Source organism: Leucopleurus acutus, assembly GCF_964270905.1.
Source record: "Leucopleurus acutus genome assembly, chromosome: 6".
Classification (NCBI taxonomy): domain Eukaryota; kingdom Metazoa; phylum Chordata; class Mammalia; order Artiodactyla; family Delphinidae; genus Leucopleurus; species Leucopleurus acutus.
Window position 1 is genome coordinate 79,774,824 of NC_139149.1, and position 23,263 is coordinate 79,798,086.

Below are 23,263 nucleotides of genomic sequence, written 5' to 3' on the forward strand. Positions count from 1 at the left end.
GATGGGGTGGGACAGACACTCATGAGGAACTTCCCCCTAGTATTTGACCCCTTATGACAGGGAGCCAGTAACTAATGTGTGCAATATTAACCCTTCATGGTTTGTTCAGGGGTTAGAGAAATTGGGCCTGAGTATTGCAGGAGCAAGGAAGAGAAAAGGAACTAAATTTATAGAATGTCTATCTTTGTGCGCACTCTACTATTATTATCTTGTTTAACTCTCCCAACAATTCTGAGGTAAATGTTACTATCCTTTCCCCTAAACTCCAGAATTAGATCAACAACTACCTCTTTGATTTCTCTTATAACCATCTCAAACTCAACAAGTCTAAAACACGGTTCTTATCTCCCCCAAAATAGTTGCAGTCCTCCCCAACTTAGTCAACATCTCCACCATACACCCAGTTGCTCAAGCTAGTCATCCTTGATCCCTCTCCTCTTCCTCAATCCTACATCTCTCCCAAAAGCAAGTCCTATGGGCACCATCCCTAAAATAGCTTCCAAATCTTTTCCATTCTTTCTATACCCACAACCATCATTGCAGTTCAACTCTCTGTTACCATCTTCCTGGAATTTTCCAACAGCGTCCTAAGTGGTCTCCCTGCTTCTGAGCTCTATGCAGCTGCCAGAGTGATCTTATCAAAGGCAAATTAGCTCTTTTCACACTCTCAATTTACAATCCTTCAAAGACTTCCCAGCACATTGAAAATAAAATCCGGGGCTTCCCTGGTGGCGCAGTGGTTGAGAGTCCGCCTGCCGATGCAGGGGACACGAGTTCGTGTCCTGGTCTGGGAGGATCCCACATGCCGCGGAGCGGCTGGGCCCGTGAGCCATGGCCGCTGAGCCTGTGCGTCCGGAGCCTGTGCTCCGCAACGGGAGTGGCCACAACAGTGAGAGGCCCGCGCACTACAAAAAAAAATTAAAAATAATAAAATCCGAAGCCCAACTTGTAAATCTCTACCTGATCTGGCGCTTCCCACCTTTCTGACCTCAGCTCTAGGACTTTCCCCTCAGTTACTGTGCCCCTGTCACCCTGATTTTCTCTCAGGCCGTTCATTCCTTCTATGTAGCTCCTTGTCTTCACTAATTTATTCTCTTACCAGATCCTCTCAAAACTGGCACTTTTTGTCCTTCATCTTTCCTCGTAAAGGTCACTGATTCAGAAAACCTACATGCTACCCTGTATGATGAATTATTTTTCACTAATTTGCAAGTAAGTAAGCAAACTCAAGGAAAGCAGAAGCCTAGTCTATTTCATTTTCCTATTCACCTCCAGCTTTAGGATAAGACCTGCTACAAAGCAAGAGTCAATAAATATGTTTTTCGTGAAATAATTAATCTTAGCAGGAAATGGAGGAACAAAGGGGCTATGTAAATTCCCCAAGGTCAAAAATTCTTATGTGTTAGATCTCACTTACAGGATCTCTGCCACAGCTTGCAAACTTCCTACCCCACCCCCTTGTCTGCTCTGCACTTCCTGATACTGAAATTTACTAGAAAAAGTGGTCTCTGGGGCTTTCTTCCTTTTGATGTCCTGTTGGGTTTGCTAATGGAAAGAGGCTGGAAAAAAAAAAAAAAAGAGGTAGAGGCATTTCTACCCCTCTTCCTTTCTAGCAGAAGCTGAGCTCTAGGTTTTGGGTTCGTGTTACTATCAGACATTCCTATTTCCACAGCTCCAAGTTCCAGTAACACTTCTTCCCCCCATTCCCTTTTTTACCCAGCTATAGTAACATCTTCTTGCTACACTCCACCAGTTCCTGCCTGACCATCCCTCTCAAGTTCCTTTAATCCTGCCTACACCTCTATGAACAGTCCCCTCATTCAACTTTCCTCAGTGAGGCCTTCCAGGGTGCTCTCTGCTCCCTGTCAGGAACCTGACTGATACACAACTTTATCCTAAAACTTTCTACAATAAATTGATGTCAATGACTGTATGCACTGGCAATAAGAAGTTATTCTATTATAATGATTTTTGAATTATAATTTCATAAAATACATTATTATTGATCAGAAAATTCTGCTAAGCTACAATTTGGTGGGGGGGCTCTAAAATAAGTCATGCTCATGATGGAGATTCAATATTTCTAGAAGTCTATATAAATTTACATGACAATACCTGAAACCAGTCAATGGTACAGCAGTTAACAAGAGCAGGGAACTTTCTAAGATGAATCCGAAATGCATCTCCAATGGGGCTCATGGCAAGGACAACATGCAGTTGGTTGCGGCAGCGATCGATAAACATGTTGAAAAGAGCTATGGGGCTTCCATCAGTTTGTTTGGTTTTATCCCGTTGGCGATCTAAATGACGCATCTTATCACATATCTCCTGCTTCTCATCCAATGCAAAGAGATTCGGAACCTCCCCAGCATTTAGTAGATTGTTGACATCTTCTAGAAATGACTCCTTTTTAATCTGAGTATCTGTAAACAGGAAGACACCCTGCACCTCCCCTTCTGCACATTTCCTTAAGATCACTTTTAAGTCTTCATGCCACTCAGAATTATCGTAGCCCTTGGTGATTTCAACCTGGAAAACTGAAGAATCAGCCATGTGGGCAGCTAATCTGGTGACAGACTGCCTTCCACTCCCTCCGACACCAACCAGAAGAGCATGGCTGCGAGGCTGCTTCAGGATCCTGGAAATTCGGCTGATGTGCTCTATGGCAAATCGGAATAAGACAAGGTTCAGGGTTTTTTTGCTCATATTGTTGTATTCTTCTAGGTGAGCTTCTACTATCACCCGGAGAGCATCTACATCTGCAACTTCTCTGTAGTTGGTATCCTCTCTCTTGGGATCATGGAAATCACAAAACATTAAGCTGTGTAGGTCATCTTCTTCCACCACTCCATCATTATCAAAATCCAAACTTCGAAAAAGCTCATGAAAATTTTCATGCATACAGTTTTTCAAGATTTCTTGAATGTAGTTGATCAGCCAACTTCTGTCTGCATTATCCACAAGGCGATCGTAATACACTCTAAGTACCTGTATAATAATTAAAAAGCAGCGTTAAGAACTGACTCTTCTATTTTTTTAGTTTCATTTCTGTGCTCATCTCAAGTAATATAAAAGGTGCTCTCAAGAAATTTCTATGGGTTTTATTAAAGGTATATCCAAATGAGGACTGGCTCATAATAATATTCACTTTAAATATTAATTTTAACCGTATATATTTGGAATAATACATAGTTACACTGTTGTCAATAAATAAAGGTAAATTGGGGGAACTGAAGTAGATTATAGATATGCAAAGAGCATTAAAGACTACAGAAGGGAAAAAAAGACTAGAGAAGGTAAGTGACTGCATTTGCTGTTCACTCAGATATAGATAACAGAGCTGGGCACTGGTATCTAGGGTTTTGCAACTCCCTTGAAGTGATCTTTTCCTTTTCTCAGCCAGATAACATCTTGAAAATTGTTGTCAAATCTATATATATATATATATATATATATATATATATATATATATATTTTAATAAAAGTACATTTTCTAGATAAAGAGGGAATGTCTTAGGTGGAGGGCAAATTTGTCTTATTTTTGTTGTAAGTAATTGCAGAGGGCAATCTACTAAAATAAATCTCTGCTTATCTGCACATGTTGTGGGACTGCAAAAAGTAGTTAATCAGGCTTGCTACATAAAATAAGTATTTCCTTAGAGTGGTATGAATGTCCCTTGGTTGCAGTCTGTTTGGGACTGAACTATGTTCCCCCGCATATTCATATGTTGAAGTCCTAACCCCCTTAATGTGATTGTATTTGGAGAAAGGTCCATTAAGAAGATAATTAAGGTTAAATGAGTTCATATGGGTGGAGTCCTAATCCTATCCACTGCTGTCCTTACAAGGAAAGGAAGCAACACCAGAGCTCTCACTCTTTCCCTGCAGACACACAGAAGAAAGGCCATGTGAGGACGTAGGGAGGCCCTCTGTGAGCCAGGAAGAGAGCCTTCACCAGAAATCCACACTGACGGCAACTTGATTTTGTATTTTTGGCCTCCAGAGGTGTGAGAAAATAAATTTCTGTTGTTTAAGCCACTCAGTCTGTGGTATTTTTGTTATGGCAGCACTAGTAGACTAATACACACAAAAACAAGTAATGCATATTTCTGTCAGCAAACTTTCTAACATTAAACCTGTCTGCATCAGCTTCTTCACCTTATAAAGTGGAAGTAGTAATACCTGCCTTACAAATCTCAGATGCATGGCAAAAATGAAATGACAACAAATGTGAAAACACTACAGAACTGAGAAATGTAATTATTACAAACTGCCTTGGAATCAGCCTAACTGTGTTCAAGAGTAATGATTTTATGATTTCTTTCCTTTTGCTAACTCTGGGGTTTTTAAGCTCAAAATGGATTAAAGACCTAAATGTAAGGCCAGAAACTATCAAACTCTTAGAGGAAAACATAGGCAGAACACTCTATGACATAAATCACAGCAAGATCCTTTTTGACCCACCTCCTAGAGAAATGGAAATAAAAACAAAAATAAACAAATGGGACCTAATGAAACTTAAAAGCTTTTACACAGCAAAGGAAACCATAAACAAGACCAAAAGACAACCCTCAGAATGGGAGAAAATATTTGCAAATGAAGCAACCGACAAAGGATTGATCTCCAAAATTTACAAGCAGCTCATGCAGCTCAATAACAAAAAAACAAACAACCCAATCCAAAAATGGGCAGAAGACCTAAATAGACATTTCTCCAAAGAAGATATACAGACTGCCAACAAACACATGAAAGAATGCTCAACATCATTAATCATTAGAGAAATGCAAATCAAAACTACAATGAGAAAGCAATAATACTCCAATAAAGACTAAAAAAAAAAAAAAACTACAATGAGACATCATCTCATACTGGTCAGAATGGCCATCATCAAAAAATCTAGAAACAATAAATGCTGGAGAGGGTGTGGAGAAAAGGGAACACTCTTGCACTGCTAGTGGGAATGTGAATTGGTACAGCCACTATGGAGAACAGTATGGAGGTTCCTTAAAAAACTACAAATAGAACTACCTAATATGACCCTGAGAAAACCATACTACTACTACTGGGCATATACCCTGAGAAAACCATAATTCAAAAAGAGTCATGTACTAAAATGTTCATTGCAGCTCTATTTACAATAGCCAGGAGATGGAAGCAACCTAAGTGTCCATCACCGGATGAATGGATAAAGAAGATGTGGCACATATATACAATGGAATATTACTCAGCCATAAAAAGAAAAGAAATTGAGTTATTTGTAGTGAGGTGGATGGACCTAGAGTCTGTCACACAGAGTGAAGTAAGTCAGAAAGAGAAAGACAAATATCGTATGCTAACACATATATATGGAATCTAAGAAAAAAAAAATGTCATGAAGAACCTAGGGGTAAGACCTACTAGAGAATGGACTTGAGGATATGGGGAGGGGGAAGGGTAAGCTGGGACAAAGTGAGAGAGTGGCACGGACATATATACACTACCAAACGTAAAATAGATAGCTAGTGGGAAGCATCTGCATAGCACAGGGAGATCAGGTCGGTGCTTTGTGACCACCTAGAGGGGTGGGATAGGGAGGGTGGGAGGGAGGGAGACGCAAGAGGGAAGAGATATGGGAACATATGTATATGTATAACTGATTCACTTTGTTATAAAGCAGAAACTAACACATCATTGTAAAGCAATTATACTCCAATAAAGATGTAAAAAAAAAAGAGTAATGATTTTAATGTTTTCACTGCTGTCTGGTTGACATAATAGTGTCATCCTTTTTTCTAACAGCAGTAGCTACACAAATGGTATGACTGAAGCCTCCCACATACTCCCCCCCCACCCCAGTTCAAAAGCTATTCCTCTATGGGACAACTGAGTTTCCCAACATATGACAATAGTCACTTCCTCGGATTGAGATACTGAAGACCTCCTCCTTCTTATGAGAAAAAGGAAACTAAGACAACCTCACATATTGGGCATCAGTGTCTAAGCATGAATCAAGTATATTATTATCTAGCTGCAATTTAGCAAGAACCTAAGGCAGTGTTTCTCAGGGACTGTCAACACACATGAATCTAGGGCCCCACTCTGGACCTGCTGACTTAAAAGTTTTGAGGATGGCGACTGGGAAGATCTTTTTGTTTTTCTTTTTAAAAATCTCCTTACACGAGGTACAAAAATCTTAAGTGTACACCTCCAGGAACTTTTACACATATTTACACCCAGGTGACCACCACCAAGATCAAGATATAGAACATTCTCAATACCTTAGCAAGCTCCCTCACTCTCACTTCTGCTGATACCTGCCCTCCTCTCTTCCGTACAGGCGACTATTATTCCATTGCCACCCCTTATATTTTTAAAAGTTGACACATATAATTTTCCATTATAAATCTAAATCTTTGCAGGGGAAGTAATTTCTGGCATATTTATATTGTATTTGTGCTTTGAATTCATTTGCCTCAAGGTCTTGATTACAAATTGCTTTAATTGGTCCATAATTTACACATCATAAAATTCACTCTTTTAAAGCATACGATTCAATGGTTTTTGTAGAATAGTCACATAGTTGTGCAGTCATCACCACCATCTAATTCTAGATCTTTCTCATCACCCCAGAAAGAAACCCTGTACCCATTAGCAGTCCCTTATTATTATCCCCACCCCATATGCCGCCACAGCCCCTGGCAACCAGTAATCTCCTTTCTGTCACTATGGATTTGCTTATTCTGGACATTTCATATAAATGGGAAAATATTATATGTGGCCTTTTGTGTCTAGCTTCTTTCACTTAGTATAATGTTTTCTAGGTTTATCCATGTTGTAGCGTGTATCCGTATTTCTTTTTACGGCTGAATAGAGTTCCACTGTGTGTATATAAGCACACACACACACACCACATTTTGTTTGTCTATTCATCAACTAATGTGTATGAGCTGTTTCCACTTTTGGCTGTTATGAATACTTCTGCTAACACTCATGTACAAGTTTTTGTGTATACCTATGTTTTCACTTCTCTTGGGTATATAGCTAGGAGTGGAATTTCTGGGTCATATGGTAACTCTATGTTTAACATTTCGAGGAACTACCAAACTGTTTTCCAAAGCAGCTGCACCATATAACATTCCCACAAGCAATGTTATTATCCAGTTGTTTTTTTTTTTAATTACAGCCATCCTATTGGGTGTTAGGGGGTACTTCACTGTGACCTTGATTTGTATTTCCCTAATTATTAGTGATGTTAAACATTGTTTCATGTACCTATTGGCCATTTGTATATCGTCTTTGGAGAAATGTCTATTTCTCTCTCCACTTCTAAATTAGGTTATTCATCTTTCACTATTGCTTTGTAGTAGTTCTTTATGTATTCTGGATATTAGATGCTCATCGGATACATGATTTGCAAATATTTTCTTCCATTCTATGGGTTGTCTTTTCACTTTCTAGATAGTGTCTTTTGAAACATGAATATTTTTAACTTTGATGAAACCCAATTTATCTATTTTTTCTTGGGTTGCTTGTGCTGAGTATCTATATTTAACAAGCAAACCAGATGTTAGGCACATTAACGATTGAGAGCAATGCAGAAACCAAAGGGAATGCAAAATAGTAAGCCAGTTTTATATCTCAAAAATCATTTAGTGAAATTATATTGGGTTGTCTAGTTTGGCAAAAGTGTGTGGAGAGGAAACAGTCACCTAAAGTACTGAAGTCTTTTTGAGTAAACAGAAATAAAGCGCAAGTTAAGAGTGTTAAGCTCAATCACTTTCTATCGTTTGAGACGGTGAGAACAATGTGCCTAGCACTGTGCTCAGCACTGTGGACAAATCCGTGAGGGAAAAAAATCCTCTGCCCTCAGGAGCTGGCATGCCACCTGCGGGAGATGGACAACCAACATAACAAATGAACTGTGCAGCATGTTAGAAGGTGATACATGCTATGGAACTGCTACGGAAAGAAGAAGAATAGAGCAAGTCAAACAAGACTGGAACTGCTAGTGGGATGTGAGGCTGCAGCACTAATTAGGGTGGTCGTTGTGCCTCACAGAGAAGGAGAGATTTGATCAAAGGCAGTAGGGAGCCAGCCCAGAGGGTCAACACCTGGGGGGAGAGCATTCCAGGCAGAAAAAAGCCAGGAGGCCTGTGTTGTGGGTGAACGAAGGTGAGAGCAGGAGGTAACCTGAAAAAACTGGGGAAAGGTACACATACAAGGTCTTATGGACTGCTGGACTTTTATTCCAGATTCCTCCCCACAAAGTCAGGTGCCATTTCAAGGTTTTGAGCCAAGGACTTAAGCTCATGACACTATATGAATATGAAGTAGTCACTAAAAATGAAGAGTTATTATATTATGAACCTTATTAAATGCCCAAAGAGCTCAACAGCCATTGTCAAAACTCAGTAATCTGACATCTGAGGCAGGACAGGATCTGAAAAAGGCTAAAAAGTTTAACTGTACATACCACAGATATACAACAGCAAATAGGAACTGCTCTCATGATTGGAAGAAAGCAAAGCATTATAATCCCACGTGACGAAGCATGTTATGGATAGTAAGATGCCTTCTTTCTTCCCTTTATGCACTCATTTGACAATATTTCTGGAGTGCTTGTCATGTATCAGGCATTGCGGAAAGCAGTGACTAAATAAAGCTGCTGCTCTCATAAAGCTTCTGTTCTAGTAGAGACAATAAGTAAGCAAAAATATAGACGGGGTCAAGTGACACTCAGTGTTATGAAGAATAAAGCGAGACAAGGGATAAAGAGCTATAGCGCGTAGAGATGGTCTAAGACGAGCCTCTATAGTAAGGTTATATTTGAGCTGAGATCTTAAGGAGGTAAATGGGCAAGCCGTGTGGATAATGGGAGGAGTGTCCTAGGTAGAAGGAATATCAAGGGCAAAGTTCCCGAGCTGGAGGATGCGAGATGCTTCCTACAGGAAGATTTGGCCCGTGACCAAATGCTGTCTTAGGTAATGTGCTCCTTCAGTGAAGTCAATGACATCCTCCCCTCTCGCCACTCTCCCTCTATACCTTTCAGCACATTTCTGTCACCCACGTGGCCTACCAGGCTGACAGCCTGTGTTCATGTCCCAGAAGATGGACCCCACTCAGGCAATTAAGTGACCTACAGTGGAATCTGCAGATCATACTTTTCCAAAGAGTCACTTTTAGGGACCTTGCTGTGGCCAAAATTTCTGAGTGGAATGGACCTTCACTTGGGCATATATTTGAATGTGTGAGGATATAAAAATTCAAACTGTAGATCTAAAAAGCCTACAAAGATCGAATTTGGTAAAGCCTTTCTGAAATTTATGTCTCTGTAACACATGGTTTTAACATAGCAGTACATTTCCATTTTCTAGATTTCCTAACTACATTAATTAAAATTAAAATAACCATATTAGTTATATATTAAAAAGAGAAAATTTTCCTCCCACTTTCCCATATTCTTTGCCTATTTTAAAAATATTCTTTCTTTTTTTTTGGCTGCGTTGGGTCTTCGTAGCTATGCGCGGGCTTTCTCTAGCTGGGGCGAGTGGGGGCTACTCTTGGTTGCGGTGCACGGTCTTATTGCGGTGATTTCTCTTGTTGCGGAGCATAGGCTCTAGGCATGCGGGCTTCAGTAGCTGCAGCACGCAGGCTCAGCAGTTGTGGCTTGTGGGCTCTAGAGAGCAGGCTCAGTAGTTGTGGCTCACGGGATTAGTTGATCCACAGCATGTGGGATCATCCTGAACCAGGGCTCGAACCCATGTCCCCTGAATTGGCAGGCGGATTCTTAACCACTGTGCCACCAGGGAAGTCCCTGAACTATTATTTTTGATGCATTATTTTTTGTATTCCTTTTTCTCTCTCTCCTGCCCTTCCTCTACAAGTTTTTACAAGAAAATGTTCACCCATGTATCTCTTCCCAAAGAGAAATATATTTTTATATAGTTTCTATGTTCTCAAATCTAGTTTACTCTGTAGTTCTTTTGGCATCTAATATCACTACAAGTAAGTAATGAACATAAATACATTCACTTCTAATGAAAACAAAAGTGTTCCATCTCAAAATTATTTGAAGTCAAACTAACAAGGATTAAGTCAATTCAAGGAGACCAAGAATGATACCTACTTTGAAATAGCCTATAAATCAACAGAAATTCCTGAAAATGAGAGATAAGGCATCTTAAATGTCATAAAACATATTAGCGAAAAGTATTTTTAGACATTATCTTGGCCATTGGCCTTCAGAATGCCAAACAGTGGAATCCATCTATTTAAATTGCTGAATACTTCTTTTTACGCAGTTGTTGGCATGGTAAAATCTTTGTTTCCTGCATCATCATATATCAGTAACATGGAGATTTACCTCATGAACCCAAAGACGTTTAATCACATCTTTGGTTTCTGCTGTTTCTGGTCTTGACAAACACACACCCTGAATGACACGGGAGAAATCTCGGAGGTTGAACAGGTAGTGAGATTTGGCTGGAGTAGGCAAGAGATTCTTCATTGCTTCTTTATACAGAGTCATCGTACCATTTACAATTTGTGTGGTCAAATCTAGAAAACTGTCTGGAAATTTATAACTTAAAAAAATTTTTTAAGTAAAAAGAAAGAAAAATGTTAGCAAATACAGAATTATGATACATAAATGATATTTAGTATGACTAGCATGACTTTTTTCTTACGATTAAATCAATTGATTTTGTTTACAAAATTACCATTTCTTGATATGATAATAGAATTTTTACTTCTTTTAAAGCTACTTTCCATTCATTGTTTTATTTTATGTTCAAAGGAACTCCATGAGTAAGCAGGACGAATTTAATGAACTTAAGACTACTGACAGAAAAGCCAGCCAAGGAACCCATATTAAGTAACTTAAACCCAGAGTCCACTAAACGATGCTTCCTAACCTCTTTCACCCCCTGGCATTCTTAATTGCATAGAGATAGAATCCCTGGAAGAACACTGGTGAAATGGGTATTTTCAGAGAAAGGGAAGGGAGAAAATAAAAACACAGAAAAAAATAAAGAAAAGTGAACAAGAAAAGGAGAGTAAAAAGAAAGTAAAATGAACAATGAGCCAGGATTTTTTTTTAAGGGCAAAAGGAATAATTAGGGTAGAAAGAACATGGGGAAATAATATCCATTTGAAAACATTGGCTCTATTTCACTTCTGGCTTGACAAGGGGTCCTCCATCATCACTGGATAGGGCAAGGAATGACAATTTCCTGAGGACGGTGTCCACATCAGGGAGCAAGATTTGCACTGCTCAGGTGCACTTGGCTCCCCGACCTCCAAGTATCTTGTGGAGAAGTGCTGAGTGTCCAGAGCTAGGGAGCAATATTTCCCCAGGGTACAGGCTCCAAGGTTATACTCAAACCTGGACATGGACACCTCTGGGGAACTCAAGAGTTTTACTACTGGGTGTCAAAGTCACAGGATAAACCTGGCAATCTTTCCAGCATTAATTGAACTATGTGGCAAAAATTCAAAACATTGATCATTCCAACATGGATATATTATACAGCGTGAGGCAAAATGTGTATGGATTTTTAAGTTAAAATCCAAGACTTCAGAAAAATAAAGGAAAAAGAGAAAGATACTGCAGTCCCTTTGTGTTATGTTCCCATACCTGGAGATGGGAGCAAAGGAGGGAAGCAATGTTACCTGTTATCTTCTTCCGTGTCTAAAGGTGCTTTCATGGAAAAGTTTGAGAAGCACTACTTGTACTGACATGTTCCCCAAAGATTTTACACCCCCCCCAATGAAAAAACAAACACACCTTCAATTACCTACCAGGTTCTTAAATGCCAGGTTAAGATTCTAGAGAAGATTGTAAACATGGATTTATCACTAAACTCATTGATTGTTATAATATTGAAATGTCGCATGTATCGAGGAGTTATTGGATTTCGACCACCACCTAAATATTAAAAAGGATAACCCTTAACAGTGTTATTCATATATACCAGAGCATTTTCTCTACACTTTACAGCATAAAACAACGCGCAAGATGGACAAATTCACAGCACACAGAGAAGAATAATCGATTATTTGGATAACCTTGACCTCAAAACAGTTTTCTCCTCAACCTCAAGGTGTTGTTTTCTAGTTCAACGATCTGAATAAGTTCAACTAATTAGATATAATCTTGGTCAAGTGTATTTACCAAAGGAAATTTGACCAGACAGAAAGAACCAATGGCCACCTTCTCCATGACTCATACATAGCCCAAAGCAGTAAACCGTCAAACATTCTCATTACAATACAATATTAAGATACAATATTATACAATGTTAATATTGTATGCAGTATTAACATAACCCTGGTGATTCTCACTGACCATACTTTAGGGTCCTTTCCACATGGCTGAAATTCAGCATGACATTGGCATACAGCCTCATTCTTCCCCCACATCTTGAAATAAATTTCCCTAGGACTAGTCTATGTGGTTCACATGGCCACTTCACTGGCTGCCTGTAATTGTAAAAACTGGGGGGTTATCTTATTTTCACAAAATACTGATTACATTTTCAAATATGAAGTTTTAGTAATAGACTTAGAATGTAACATCACTTTACAAAATTGATTGATATTATCATCCTTACATGTATAGACAAAATGCATTTTCTCCTTAAAGGGATTCTATCATGAAATCTTTGGTAAAGAAGTGGTGTTAAATGTGCATGATACCTTTATATTGCTTAAAAATATGTAAGTTCATGTCTTATGTTTGTTTTAAACCCGGTAAATCTGTCTTTTGCTTCTACCACTATTATACTGTGCTGATTCTGAAAACATGGATAATGTGTGAAAGCATGTAACTAGTTGCCTATAGATCAAAACAGTTATGTATCTCTATGTATTTAGAAGCTTATAATAAACACTGATTTACCTGGGCAAGCTTAAGGAGATGGTAATAGAGCTGCAGAAGGGAAGGTCAGAGATCATATACCCAGGTCTATCTTCAACCCTTCCTCCCAGAGAATGCTCAGAAATGGTGGTCTTTTTAGAAAATGGGGTCCAAGAGGAAAAGACACCTCATGGATTTAGCCTGCTCCTCTGTCCCGTCCTTGAGGAGGCCAGGAAAGTGGACACTTAGTACAAATGACTGCTGGGTAGTGGGGGAGAGGCAAAGTGGAGCTGAAGTCTGGGACCCAGGAGCAATAGAATTAAAGAAAAAAAGAGTGGGGGGAGGGGGAAGCATTCAAAGTGGCCCAGGGAGTGTACTGAGAGCAATTACTGACTCAGAGCAAACTGTCTGCATTATAGGTCAGATAAAGGTCAGGTGGTTCAGAGGCAAATACCAGAGAGATTCCTTGAAGACATGGTACATCAAGAAGGGGAATTTTTAAAAATATAGGATACCAGCTTGAGTTCAGGAAAAGAACAGTTAAAAATGTCCAGTCAGTTGAATCAAGCTGTTTCAGATATTCTAAAATAAAAAATTTCCCCTACATAGAGATCTCTTTGAGTTTACAAATTTCCCCTGAAAAGTATAAAGGATCTCTAAGAGTTAATTATTTTGGCCATCTCCTACTCAAATTCCCCCTCCACAGTCTGTCTAAATCCAGAGACTCACTAAAATGGGAATTGATTGGGGTAGGGGAAAGGTGACTATTGAAGCAGGGATGTTTCGTACAGTTGAAACTTTAAGGAATGAAACAGAGGAAAATGAGCTTCCCCAGGGGGATCTGGGTTCTCAGGGGATCTGGGACCTCAGAATGCAGGAACAGGAAATGGAAAGCAAAGTCCTAAAAGGTGGAAGAAAAAGGATTTGGAAGAGCTGTTTGGTTTGATGAGAATGACTCCAAGCAAGTCAACCCACTCTGCAGTGTTGATCATTGTGGTCACTCTCTTAGGTCACAATGGACAGACATAGAAAATATATACACAAAACATTGTAACTCAAGTTATCCGATTTCTCTTTCTTTCTTTCTCCTGCCCTTTATATATAGCCAGAGTGATTTTCAATCTTAATCACAAACTCAGAAAACGTACCTGGAGGTCCCATAGCACACATGATTTGAATGTCCACTAGTTTGATCATAGAACAATCTTTTAGGTCATACCAATTCCAGTGATCTAACCATTGTCTAAGTAACTCGATAGGAGGTTGAGCCCCATACACCTCCCGAGCAGGCATATTGACATCATCTACAAAGACAACCTGACAATGAAAGGAGAAGAGGGATTAGAAAATATTAACATCTTAATATAGTGTCTTATGGTGCAAACAATGTTCAGGCAAAGAATCAGATTATCTTCTTGTGGGGTACATATGTGAGAAATGATGGTTTCTTTTCACATCAGGAATATCCCTTAGCATCCATGTTACCAAGGAACAGGGAGACAGCCTTATTACTAACCTTTATAGTTAAGAGTTTAGAACCTATTAATCCTCTCATGCAACTTTTCTCAGTATTCCTTCTCTTTTTTCCTTGTACAACTTCAGTACATTAAAATAAATGAGGAAGGTGTGATTTAAAAATGATTATAACCTCTGAGTGATGACAGTAAGGTTGGGAAGTGTATTCTTTTTTTTTTTTTTTTTTTTTGCGGTACGCGGGCCTCTCACCGAGCCCGTGTCCCCTGCATCCGCAGGCGCACTCTCAACCACTGCGCCACCAGGGAAGCCCGGGAAGTGTATTCTTGGTAGAGGAAAAGTCAGTTGATAGCTTGGTTGTTTAAAGGCCAAGAGAGCAAGAAGCAAAGACTCCGATGAGTAAAAATGTTAATGAGAGAATTAGGAAGGTAGGTAATTTCCCAGATGTATATTCTACTTCGAATTCAAAGGGCAACTGCTTGTTTTTAATGTCAAGTTGCGTGATGCACATACAAATCTGAACACACTTTTAAGAAAACTTAACCAAAATCTGTGATAAAAAAAACTGCACAAAAAGACATCCAGTACCAGTATATCTGGCTTCCTCGTTCTGAATGTAACAATGCCCATGAATAGGACCATTGCTGTACTATACGTATAGAAACAGAGAGTAATTACCATTTTCTTGCCCAAAGGAGGTCCAAAAACTCCCTTTCTTCTTTTGTCCAGTTTTGACATGATAATATTCTGAGTTTGAGCTGCTGTAGTTTGTGCTGAGAAGTTAATCAGCAGAGGCTTGTATATATCTTTACTGAGTTGATTTAAAAGAAAATTCTGTATAACAGGAAATAATGAGCCATAGTTGCAATTATGTTTTGACATTTCAAAATAACCACTAAGCATCATTGTTGACACACTTGAATTTAATATTAGAGTGTCATAATGTAAAAAGAGATGGAATCAACAGCAATAACAGTTACCAAGTCAATGGAGTGTGTCTATTTGTGCAGGCCTTCTGGACACGTGGCTTCTCTGATTTCTAAAACCACCATGCAGAGTACACATTCCTGCCTAACATGAAGTCATAGGGACTCAGGGGTTAAGAAACTTGGTTAAGCTCTCAGAGATGACACAAGAATTTAGACTGCCATTTGTCTCTGTCCAGATCAACGTTCTCTGTAATATAGCTCATTAGCTTTCCACTTTCATCAAGTTATCTGACTGTAAGTTAAGAAGCTTACATAGTATAATTTGTACTTTCAAAATGGAATTCACTGGAAAGCAGGTAAAATTACAATGATTCTTAACCAAGATGTTGTTTTCTACAAATCATCTTGTAGAATAATAATGGAATAGGAAAATATTTACAATACCTTAAGTAGAAAAAAGCAGATTACAAAATAAGATGCAAATTATGTTCCCCAATTTTGTGAAAAGTAATTCTTTTTGGCCTGGGCAGTTTATTACCTGGGCTGAATTTGATGGTGGTACCAATGACAAAGGCTTTATTTTTCTCCACCCACTGCCTTGAACCATGTCAAGTCGCCATTCCCTAACTCTTGATAATATCTTAGATAAATCCATTAGCTTTCTGTACACTTTGTTATTTTTTAAAAAAAATCCAGTCCAACTCAACACCTTGATTTAAAATCTCAGTCTAAACATCTTCCCTCCCCACTCCTGGATATTTCTTGATACATACAGCATTTAGTATGATAAAGGTGACATTTCAATCTGTTGGGAAAGAGATTATTCAATAAATAATACCAGGACAATTATTCTACTATATAACCAAATATATTCCAAAGGATTAAAGGACTGGATTAAAATATAAAATCAATAAAGAACTAGAAACAGGTACTGTCACAACTGGGAGAATGTGAATTGACTGGGAAACTGCAATGGGGGAGGGGCCACCGATAGCTCCTCCTCTTTCCTCCACCTCCCTTCCCTATCTTCTTCCTGCCCACGGTCGGGTAGCGGGCAGAGCTGGACGAAGAGAGGCAAAATTCCCACTTCACTGGTGTCACTGTGGTTCTCTCTTGGCTAATGCTATCTTGCCTGCTGTCATGGCAAGCTTCCAAATGTTTGCTCTCTGAGAAGACCAGATGTGCAGGTTCCTTACTTACTCCCAAGGGACATTCACATTGCACAGTTCCCTGACCTAAGGGGACTAGTGGAGTTCCCTCACTTCTGTGGGCAGTCATATGGAATGGACTCCCAGGAAGGCTCAAGTCCAGTTACCTTCCACACTGTCCAACTGACCCGGGGGAAACTTGCACTTACTTGCCATGTCAAAGGCTGGAGGTGCTACTCATTAATAGTTCCAGCCAGGGGCTTCCCTGGTGGCGCAGTGGTTGGGAGTCCGCCTGCCGATGCAGAGGACACGGGTTCGTGCCCCGGTCCGGGGGGATCCCACGTGCCGCGGAGTGGCTGGGCCCATGAGCCACGGCCGCTGAGCCTGCGCGTCCGGAGCCTGTGCTCCGCGGCGGGAGAGGCCACAACAGTGAGAGGCCCGCACCGCAAAAAAAAATAAAATAAAATACGGCATTGTTTCTCATCATCAAAAAAAAAAAAAAAAAAAAAAAAAATAGTTCCAGCCAGCTTTCTCCTTTCAGAAATCTGAAACTAGAGGCAAGAACTGATCTTTGATCAGTGTGATCCCCTAAACACAAGGGAACAAATATTTATAAGGCTACTGAGATTTGGGGCATGTCTGTTGCAGCAGCTAGCATTTTCTTACCTACCACACAATAGGTGTGATTCCAGAAATCATTAAAGAAAATCAGTCTTATTACCATGTAGTAATTGTTTACATATTTGATACTTTAAAAAATTAAATATCAACCAAAACACCCTTTTTAAGGGAGATAAAATTCTTCATCCTGTATAAGCTATTTTCACTAAAATAACTTTAAAATGGACAATAATTTAGTGATATAAAGTAGCATAATATCTTTAAACAACTTTCAAAAGTAAATAGGCAATTACTCAAAAATTCTCTGTGGCTGCAACATTGAAATACGTATTTAAAAAACATTGCCTACCAGTTCAGGTAGTTTAAAAAATAATTTTCTTAGGACTATCATGCACATTTTAAGATGTAGATTTCTACAATACTTACAATAATGTAAACACTCTTTCCAGTTCCTGTTGGTCCTACAAATATTGAAGGCTTTTGATGGGTGGTCAACAATTTCATTAGTGCAGAGCATCGAACTGTGTCCAGAGTTGGTACAATGATTTCATTAAACATCACATCCTTAGGAATTGGAGGAGCTTCTGCCAACTTCTTTACCCATGGTTCCCATTTTCCTATTCCCTGTTTACAATAAATAACCAAATAGTGAATGTCATGTTGTAAAATACTTTTAGATGGCACTCCTGTGCCATTGCAAAAAAGATGAAAGATCAAGACAACAATCCTTGATATTTATGCACTTGTTTTTATCCTTTAAAACTCTTCACTCTAATTTTTTTAAGTTAAATTTTATGTTAAATTAAGGAGAAATTGGGCTTTTTATGAATAAAAATGAAATGGCAATGTTGTGATACTTTTGATGTCCTGAAACCACTGATTATGTCAACCCAAAGATCAGTTATTTCAGCCAATTGTTAGATTCTTTAATGGCATTGAGTAAACTGGTCTAATCAATGTGTTAAAGAGTAAAGAATTTTATTCAATACCTGTTCACACAGAAACTGTTCACATAGAAAAATTTTCTACATAGAACATCAGCTGCATACGGTTTGACTTTTATAATGGTACTTACAACATCAGCTTATTATTTCAAGCAAGATTTCTCTTTCTTTCTTACAAAAATTTTTATTGGGGTAGAGTTGATTTTGACTTTGTGTTAGTTTCTGCTGTACAGTAAAGTGAGTCAGTTATATATATACATATATCCACTCTTTCTTAGATTTTTTTCCCCATATAGGTCATTACAGAGTATTGAGTAGAGTTTCCTGTGCTATACAGTAGGTCCTTAACAGTTATCTATTTTATTTATAGTAGTGTCTTTTTTTAATTGTAGTAAAAAACACCTAACATTTACCTTCAACCATTTTTAAGTGTATAGCTCAGTAGTGTTAACTATATTCATGTTGGTGTGCAACAGATATCCAGAACAGACGAGATTTCTTAATATGAGATTATTACTATGAATTAACATTACACTGTATCTTTTCATCCAATTAGCTTATGAACTAAAATTTTAATTTGCTAAGGCAGTGTCTATAAAAAAATTTTTCAAAAATATCACGTTAACTCTCTCTCCTTAGACAAACACCACTGGCCTCTCCTTTCTTACAAAATCCAATTTAAGCTCCTGGCCTTTCGAAGCATATTAGAATTTAGACCCATTCTTCCTTCACACCTTCTTCATGTTCCCCAAAACCCAGCCTCACTGATGGGCCTACGGTTACAAAAATGCCCTGTGTCCCTGGACCTTGACATATAAGACTCTTCTGTCCTACAGTATACATGACACTCTTCTGAAGAGGTTAGGAACTCACAGCGGGCAGCACTGTGCTTTATTCATTTTTGTATCTTCTGGCAGTGCTGTGCACATAGCAGAGAATTTGAGGAGGCTGAATTTACATCAGCCTAAAAATAGTATTGCAAAGAAATTCCTAGAACTTTCTAAAACTGATGAAGAAATAATGCTCTTTTGATACTCTTGATAATCTTTTCTAACATGGATATTTTGCCACCTGTGGGGAAGGAAAAATTAAGAATCACAAAACCTAGAACAGAGAGTCATTTAGAGATTGTGTGATCCTGGGAAAAATCACAAAATACCTCTGAGCCTCACTCAGTTCCCTCAATGGTAAAATTTGAAAAATAATCCTACTTTTACCATTTCACTGAGATGCTGGGAAACAAAATAGAAGTGATTGTGGAAAAGCTTAATAAACTGCAAAGTGCTCTGAAAATGCAGCGTATGGTTAGTCATTTGAAGTAAAATTAGCAAAGATATAAAGGTATCTTGTGGCTGGCAGGGTGAAGAGTCTCTTCTGAGGTGAGGTTGGCAATACATGGTCAAGAGCCATAAAAATTTAAAAAATGATACAGTAGTTCCTTTTCTAGGAACCTATCTTAAAGAAATAATCAGATATGTGCGCAATGACTTGTGCACAAGAATATTCACAAAAGCATTAAAACTAAAACAACAAAAACACTTCAATGTCCAAGACTACGAAACGCAATGGATCATGGTCCATCCAAATGGTAGATTATAGGGAGGTTTTAGAAAAATAAGTTTATTAAAGAAATATCAGTGAGACAGAGAGTTGTTTTCTTTATTAAAGGAGGAAGGAGGATATACAACTACCCAGTGAGGATATGGTGTGATCCCAACCTCACTTAAATCTGCATATATTTAAATAATATGTATACCAAAACTTTGTCCTCATTTACAGTACTTATGGGAGCTGTTACACAAAAACAAACAAGTGAACAAACACCACCCAGGTTGTATTGTCCAATCTGTTTGGGAAGGGCTGAATTCCTAAACACCCAGCGGCGGTCCTGCAGGACCTCTTAGCCTGTGATGTGCTAACATGCACCATGAACCTCCCAGAGGTGTGTCGTTGAGCAGTACTCGCCTGGTGCTGGACTGGATGTCCTAATGTGTGATTTTTTGCAATGAGTACAACTGGCCCAACAAGTATTATTATTTGTCTCATTTTATCAATGAGAAAAACAAGGTTCAGGGAGATTAAAGAACTAGTCCAAGGCTACATGGCAGACCCAGGTGTGCCTGACTTCACAACCAGCGTGCCTTCCTCTACTCCATGCTGTCTCCTAAGGTAAACAGTGGTGACAAGGTGGCCACAGAGCCTTTATGTGCTGTGTGTCTCCAAGGAGACTCTGCCTGGTTGGCAGTTACAACTCTTGCTTTAGAACTCTTACCTCAGTGACAAACTGATAATCATAAATTGTTCCTTTTTCAGGAAATGGAACAGTTAGTGTTTTTGAAGATGTTTGCTCAGTACCACTCAGTAATTTAAACCTATTTCGAGTTATTTCTGAAATCGGGCCTTCCATTAGTTCTCGAAGAATCTTATTAAATTTCAACCGATCATCATCTTTACAAGAAGCACCAATGGACCAGATCAATGAAAACAGAAAAATGCCCTGAATTGGAGAGATGAGAAGATAAGAGTGCATTAAAGAATAACTTTAATCTATTCTTGAAGCTTAAATCATATCAGCCAGATTAATATCTTTGAAAGGAAATGAATAAACTGATATATGGTAGTAGGTTATCTCAGGATTTTGTAATAATTAGTTTTTTTCTATCAAATTACATGTCTTATAAAGTCTTACTATCAGAGAAGATAATACAATGCAAAGTATAAATTCTAGGCATAGTAAAACCTTAGAATGATTAGTCTGGTAAATCAGGTGATAATTTAAATATATGGCTGAACTTTGATATTAAAAAGAACATTGAGATAACTTTTTATTAAAGTACAAAAGCATATTTTAATAAAGAATAATCAACCCACTATATATATTTATTAAATTTAAATTCTGATGCAGTGTTTTTAAAAAAGTAGAACAAATTCAAATACTTTTATTTACCTGTTGTAATAATTACCTGAGCATTGATTGTATAATTAGAACTGCTAACCTGCAAGCTTTCTTACCAGACTCAGGCAGAGGGAACAGGGGAGACAACAAGACACACCACTCAAATGAGAAAGCCTGTTTGATAGTTTTAAAATCAAATCCCCTTTTTAATGCCATTAAAACATATACATGTTTTAATGTTAAAACAGTCTTGACTATGCTCATAAAAGTTGTGAACTCTGGCTTCACACTATTCACCTACTCACAGCTTACAGACTGTCTTTCTCTGGAAACTGTTTTAAATGAAACTAAAAATTTATTTCATAAAACATATGGAAAAAGTGACTACATTAGAAGTGCTACCATTAGCCAATACATAATTTTTTTATTAAAAAAGATTCAAGGTCTGTTGATAATTTTATTCCTATATTTAAAATGTTTATAGATTATATGCTTTCCTCATTTCAAATATATACTTATACTCAATACATATATATATTTTAAACATTTATATCTCATGAAAAAGGCGGAAAAGTAAGGAGAAAAAGCAATGAATTATAATTTGGAGGTTGTAGGGGAGGTGAATCCTGTTGTCAATGGTCATTGACATTTTGAGGATTGATCATCTTTGAGACAGGCCAACTGACCCAAGGTAATCAGTAGCAGATCTGTGGGAATCATCGGGCTCCACCCAAACTTCTTGATCCAACAGAACTGCCGGTCAAGGAGCTTTCCTACCAGCACCTGGCATTTGGAACCTGACTTTTTCCTCACTGTTCAGCTACCACCCATTGTCCAGATTCCAGTTCCGGGAAAAATGAGGTTAATTAATTAGGAAGCGTTGGGGAAAGCAGTGGATGTCTTTCTATTGCAAGACTCAAAGAGAAATGGACCTACCTCAAGTAAAGAGTAAGTTTCTCGATCATTTCTCTCTCCTACTTTGACTTCATCAGCAAAGTCACTCATAAAACAGTCTATCAGATTCATTAGGGATCGGACTAAGTTTGTATCTGAAGTAGGAGATAATTCCTGAAAAATCAGAGAAAAAAAGTCTGTGAAACAATTTAAATGAGGCACTAACTGAAATAGTATCAACTAATTTTTATTGAACTCATTTAGTTCTAACAGCCAAAGTATCTATGAAAAGGTACTACTGTTACAATTCTAATTTTATAGGAGGGAAAACTGAGGTACATATTAGTTCCCTAGAGTGAGGCAGCAATGGATGTCCCATCCAGGTGGCGTGTGCTCTTTAATCACTCTTATACTGATTCTCAAATTGAAAAAACTCAGTTACAAGTTTAGTTAATTTAATCACAAACATAGATTCTATGTTATACCAATTTCATAAACCAAAACACTAAAAAAAAAAATCTTTCAGAGCAGGAAATTAATTTGCTTATCTAACATGTTCCATAAATAAAGCCCATTTTAGAATATCTTTATAAGCTACAGCAGTACTCGGAGTAAACTCATGAAATATATTTTTAAGTCTTGAAGAGCATAAAATGTTTCTGGAGTGCTGTAAATACTGTGCACTTTATTTCTCTGGGTCTCACCATGAGAATTTATAAAATAAATAATGTTACAGTTCCTATAACCATGCAGCATACAGCAAGTTCTCAATAAACATTTGTCTTCTTCCCTCCAAGCTCTCTTCCAGCCTTTAGAGTTGTATTGCTTCATGGTTAACATGTAAGAATTAACTCTGAAATGGACTCTCTGAAGATTAGAAGCAGGTGACTTGATATTTGGCCACTGTCCCAGTAGAAGCAGGCAGTAAGCGACAACTGAGTGTCTGATTAAGGACAGGGACTAAGTGTTATGGCTGCAACCCTAAAATGCAAACAGTTAACTACTACAAATAAGACAGACGCGTATTACTACTTAGTAAATAACAGGCATTCATAATTATTTTAAAATTTATTTTATTGAAGTATAGATGATTCACAATGTTGTGTTAGTTTCTGGTGTACAGCAAAGTGATTTAGTTATACATATATATGATAGTTTGCATCTGCTAATCCCAAATTCCCAATCTATCCCTCTCCTACCCGCCTCAGCATACACAGATCTGTGCTCTACAGGCATTCATAATTTCTTCAAGAAAGGACAAAAGTGCATAAGTACCTTTCAGGAAGTTTATATTAAAAGTGATTTTTTAAAAATTCTCATTACAAGAACAAAATTCTACGTATGACAGATACTAACTAGACTTTCTGTGGTGATCATTTCACAAAATATACAAATCATTATATTGTACACCTGAAACTAATATACTGTATGTCAATTATACCTCAATTAAAAAAAATTCTTCCCCCTATTTGCTATTGAAAAGAGCAGTTCCAGTTATATGGAAAATCCATTTATTTGTAACA

General features: G+C 38.1%; 1 protein-coding gene across 1 annotated transcript in view; it reads right to left on the reverse strand.

Moving 5' to 3' along the window:
• The window catches only part of DNAH7 (dynein axonemal heavy chain 7), a gene marked incomplete at its 3' end in the record, with an annotated part of 233,361 nt that overhangs the window by 95,091 nt on the left and 115,007 nt on the right, over positions 1 to 23,263 (reverse strand). Inside the window, exons 33-40 of the mRNA XM_082841795.1 lie at positions 21,783 to 21,914; positions 20,223 to 20,447; positions 17,433 to 17,630; positions 14,987 to 15,142; positions 13,984 to 14,152; positions 11,779 to 11,905; positions 10,343 to 10,562; positions 2,116 to 2,988 (exon numbers count right to left, since the gene is read on the reverse strand). Coding sequence (XP_082697921.1) covers positions 2,116 to 2,988; positions 10,343 to 10,562; positions 11,779 to 11,905; positions 13,984 to 14,152; positions 14,987 to 15,142; positions 17,433 to 17,630; positions 20,223 to 20,447; positions 21,783 to 21,914 — 2,100 coding nt within the window. The remainder of the gene's footprint in view (positions 1 to 2,115; positions 2,989 to 10,342; positions 10,563 to 11,778; positions 11,906 to 13,983; positions 14,153 to 14,986; positions 15,143 to 17,432; positions 17,631 to 20,222; positions 20,448 to 21,782; positions 21,915 to 23,263) is intronic.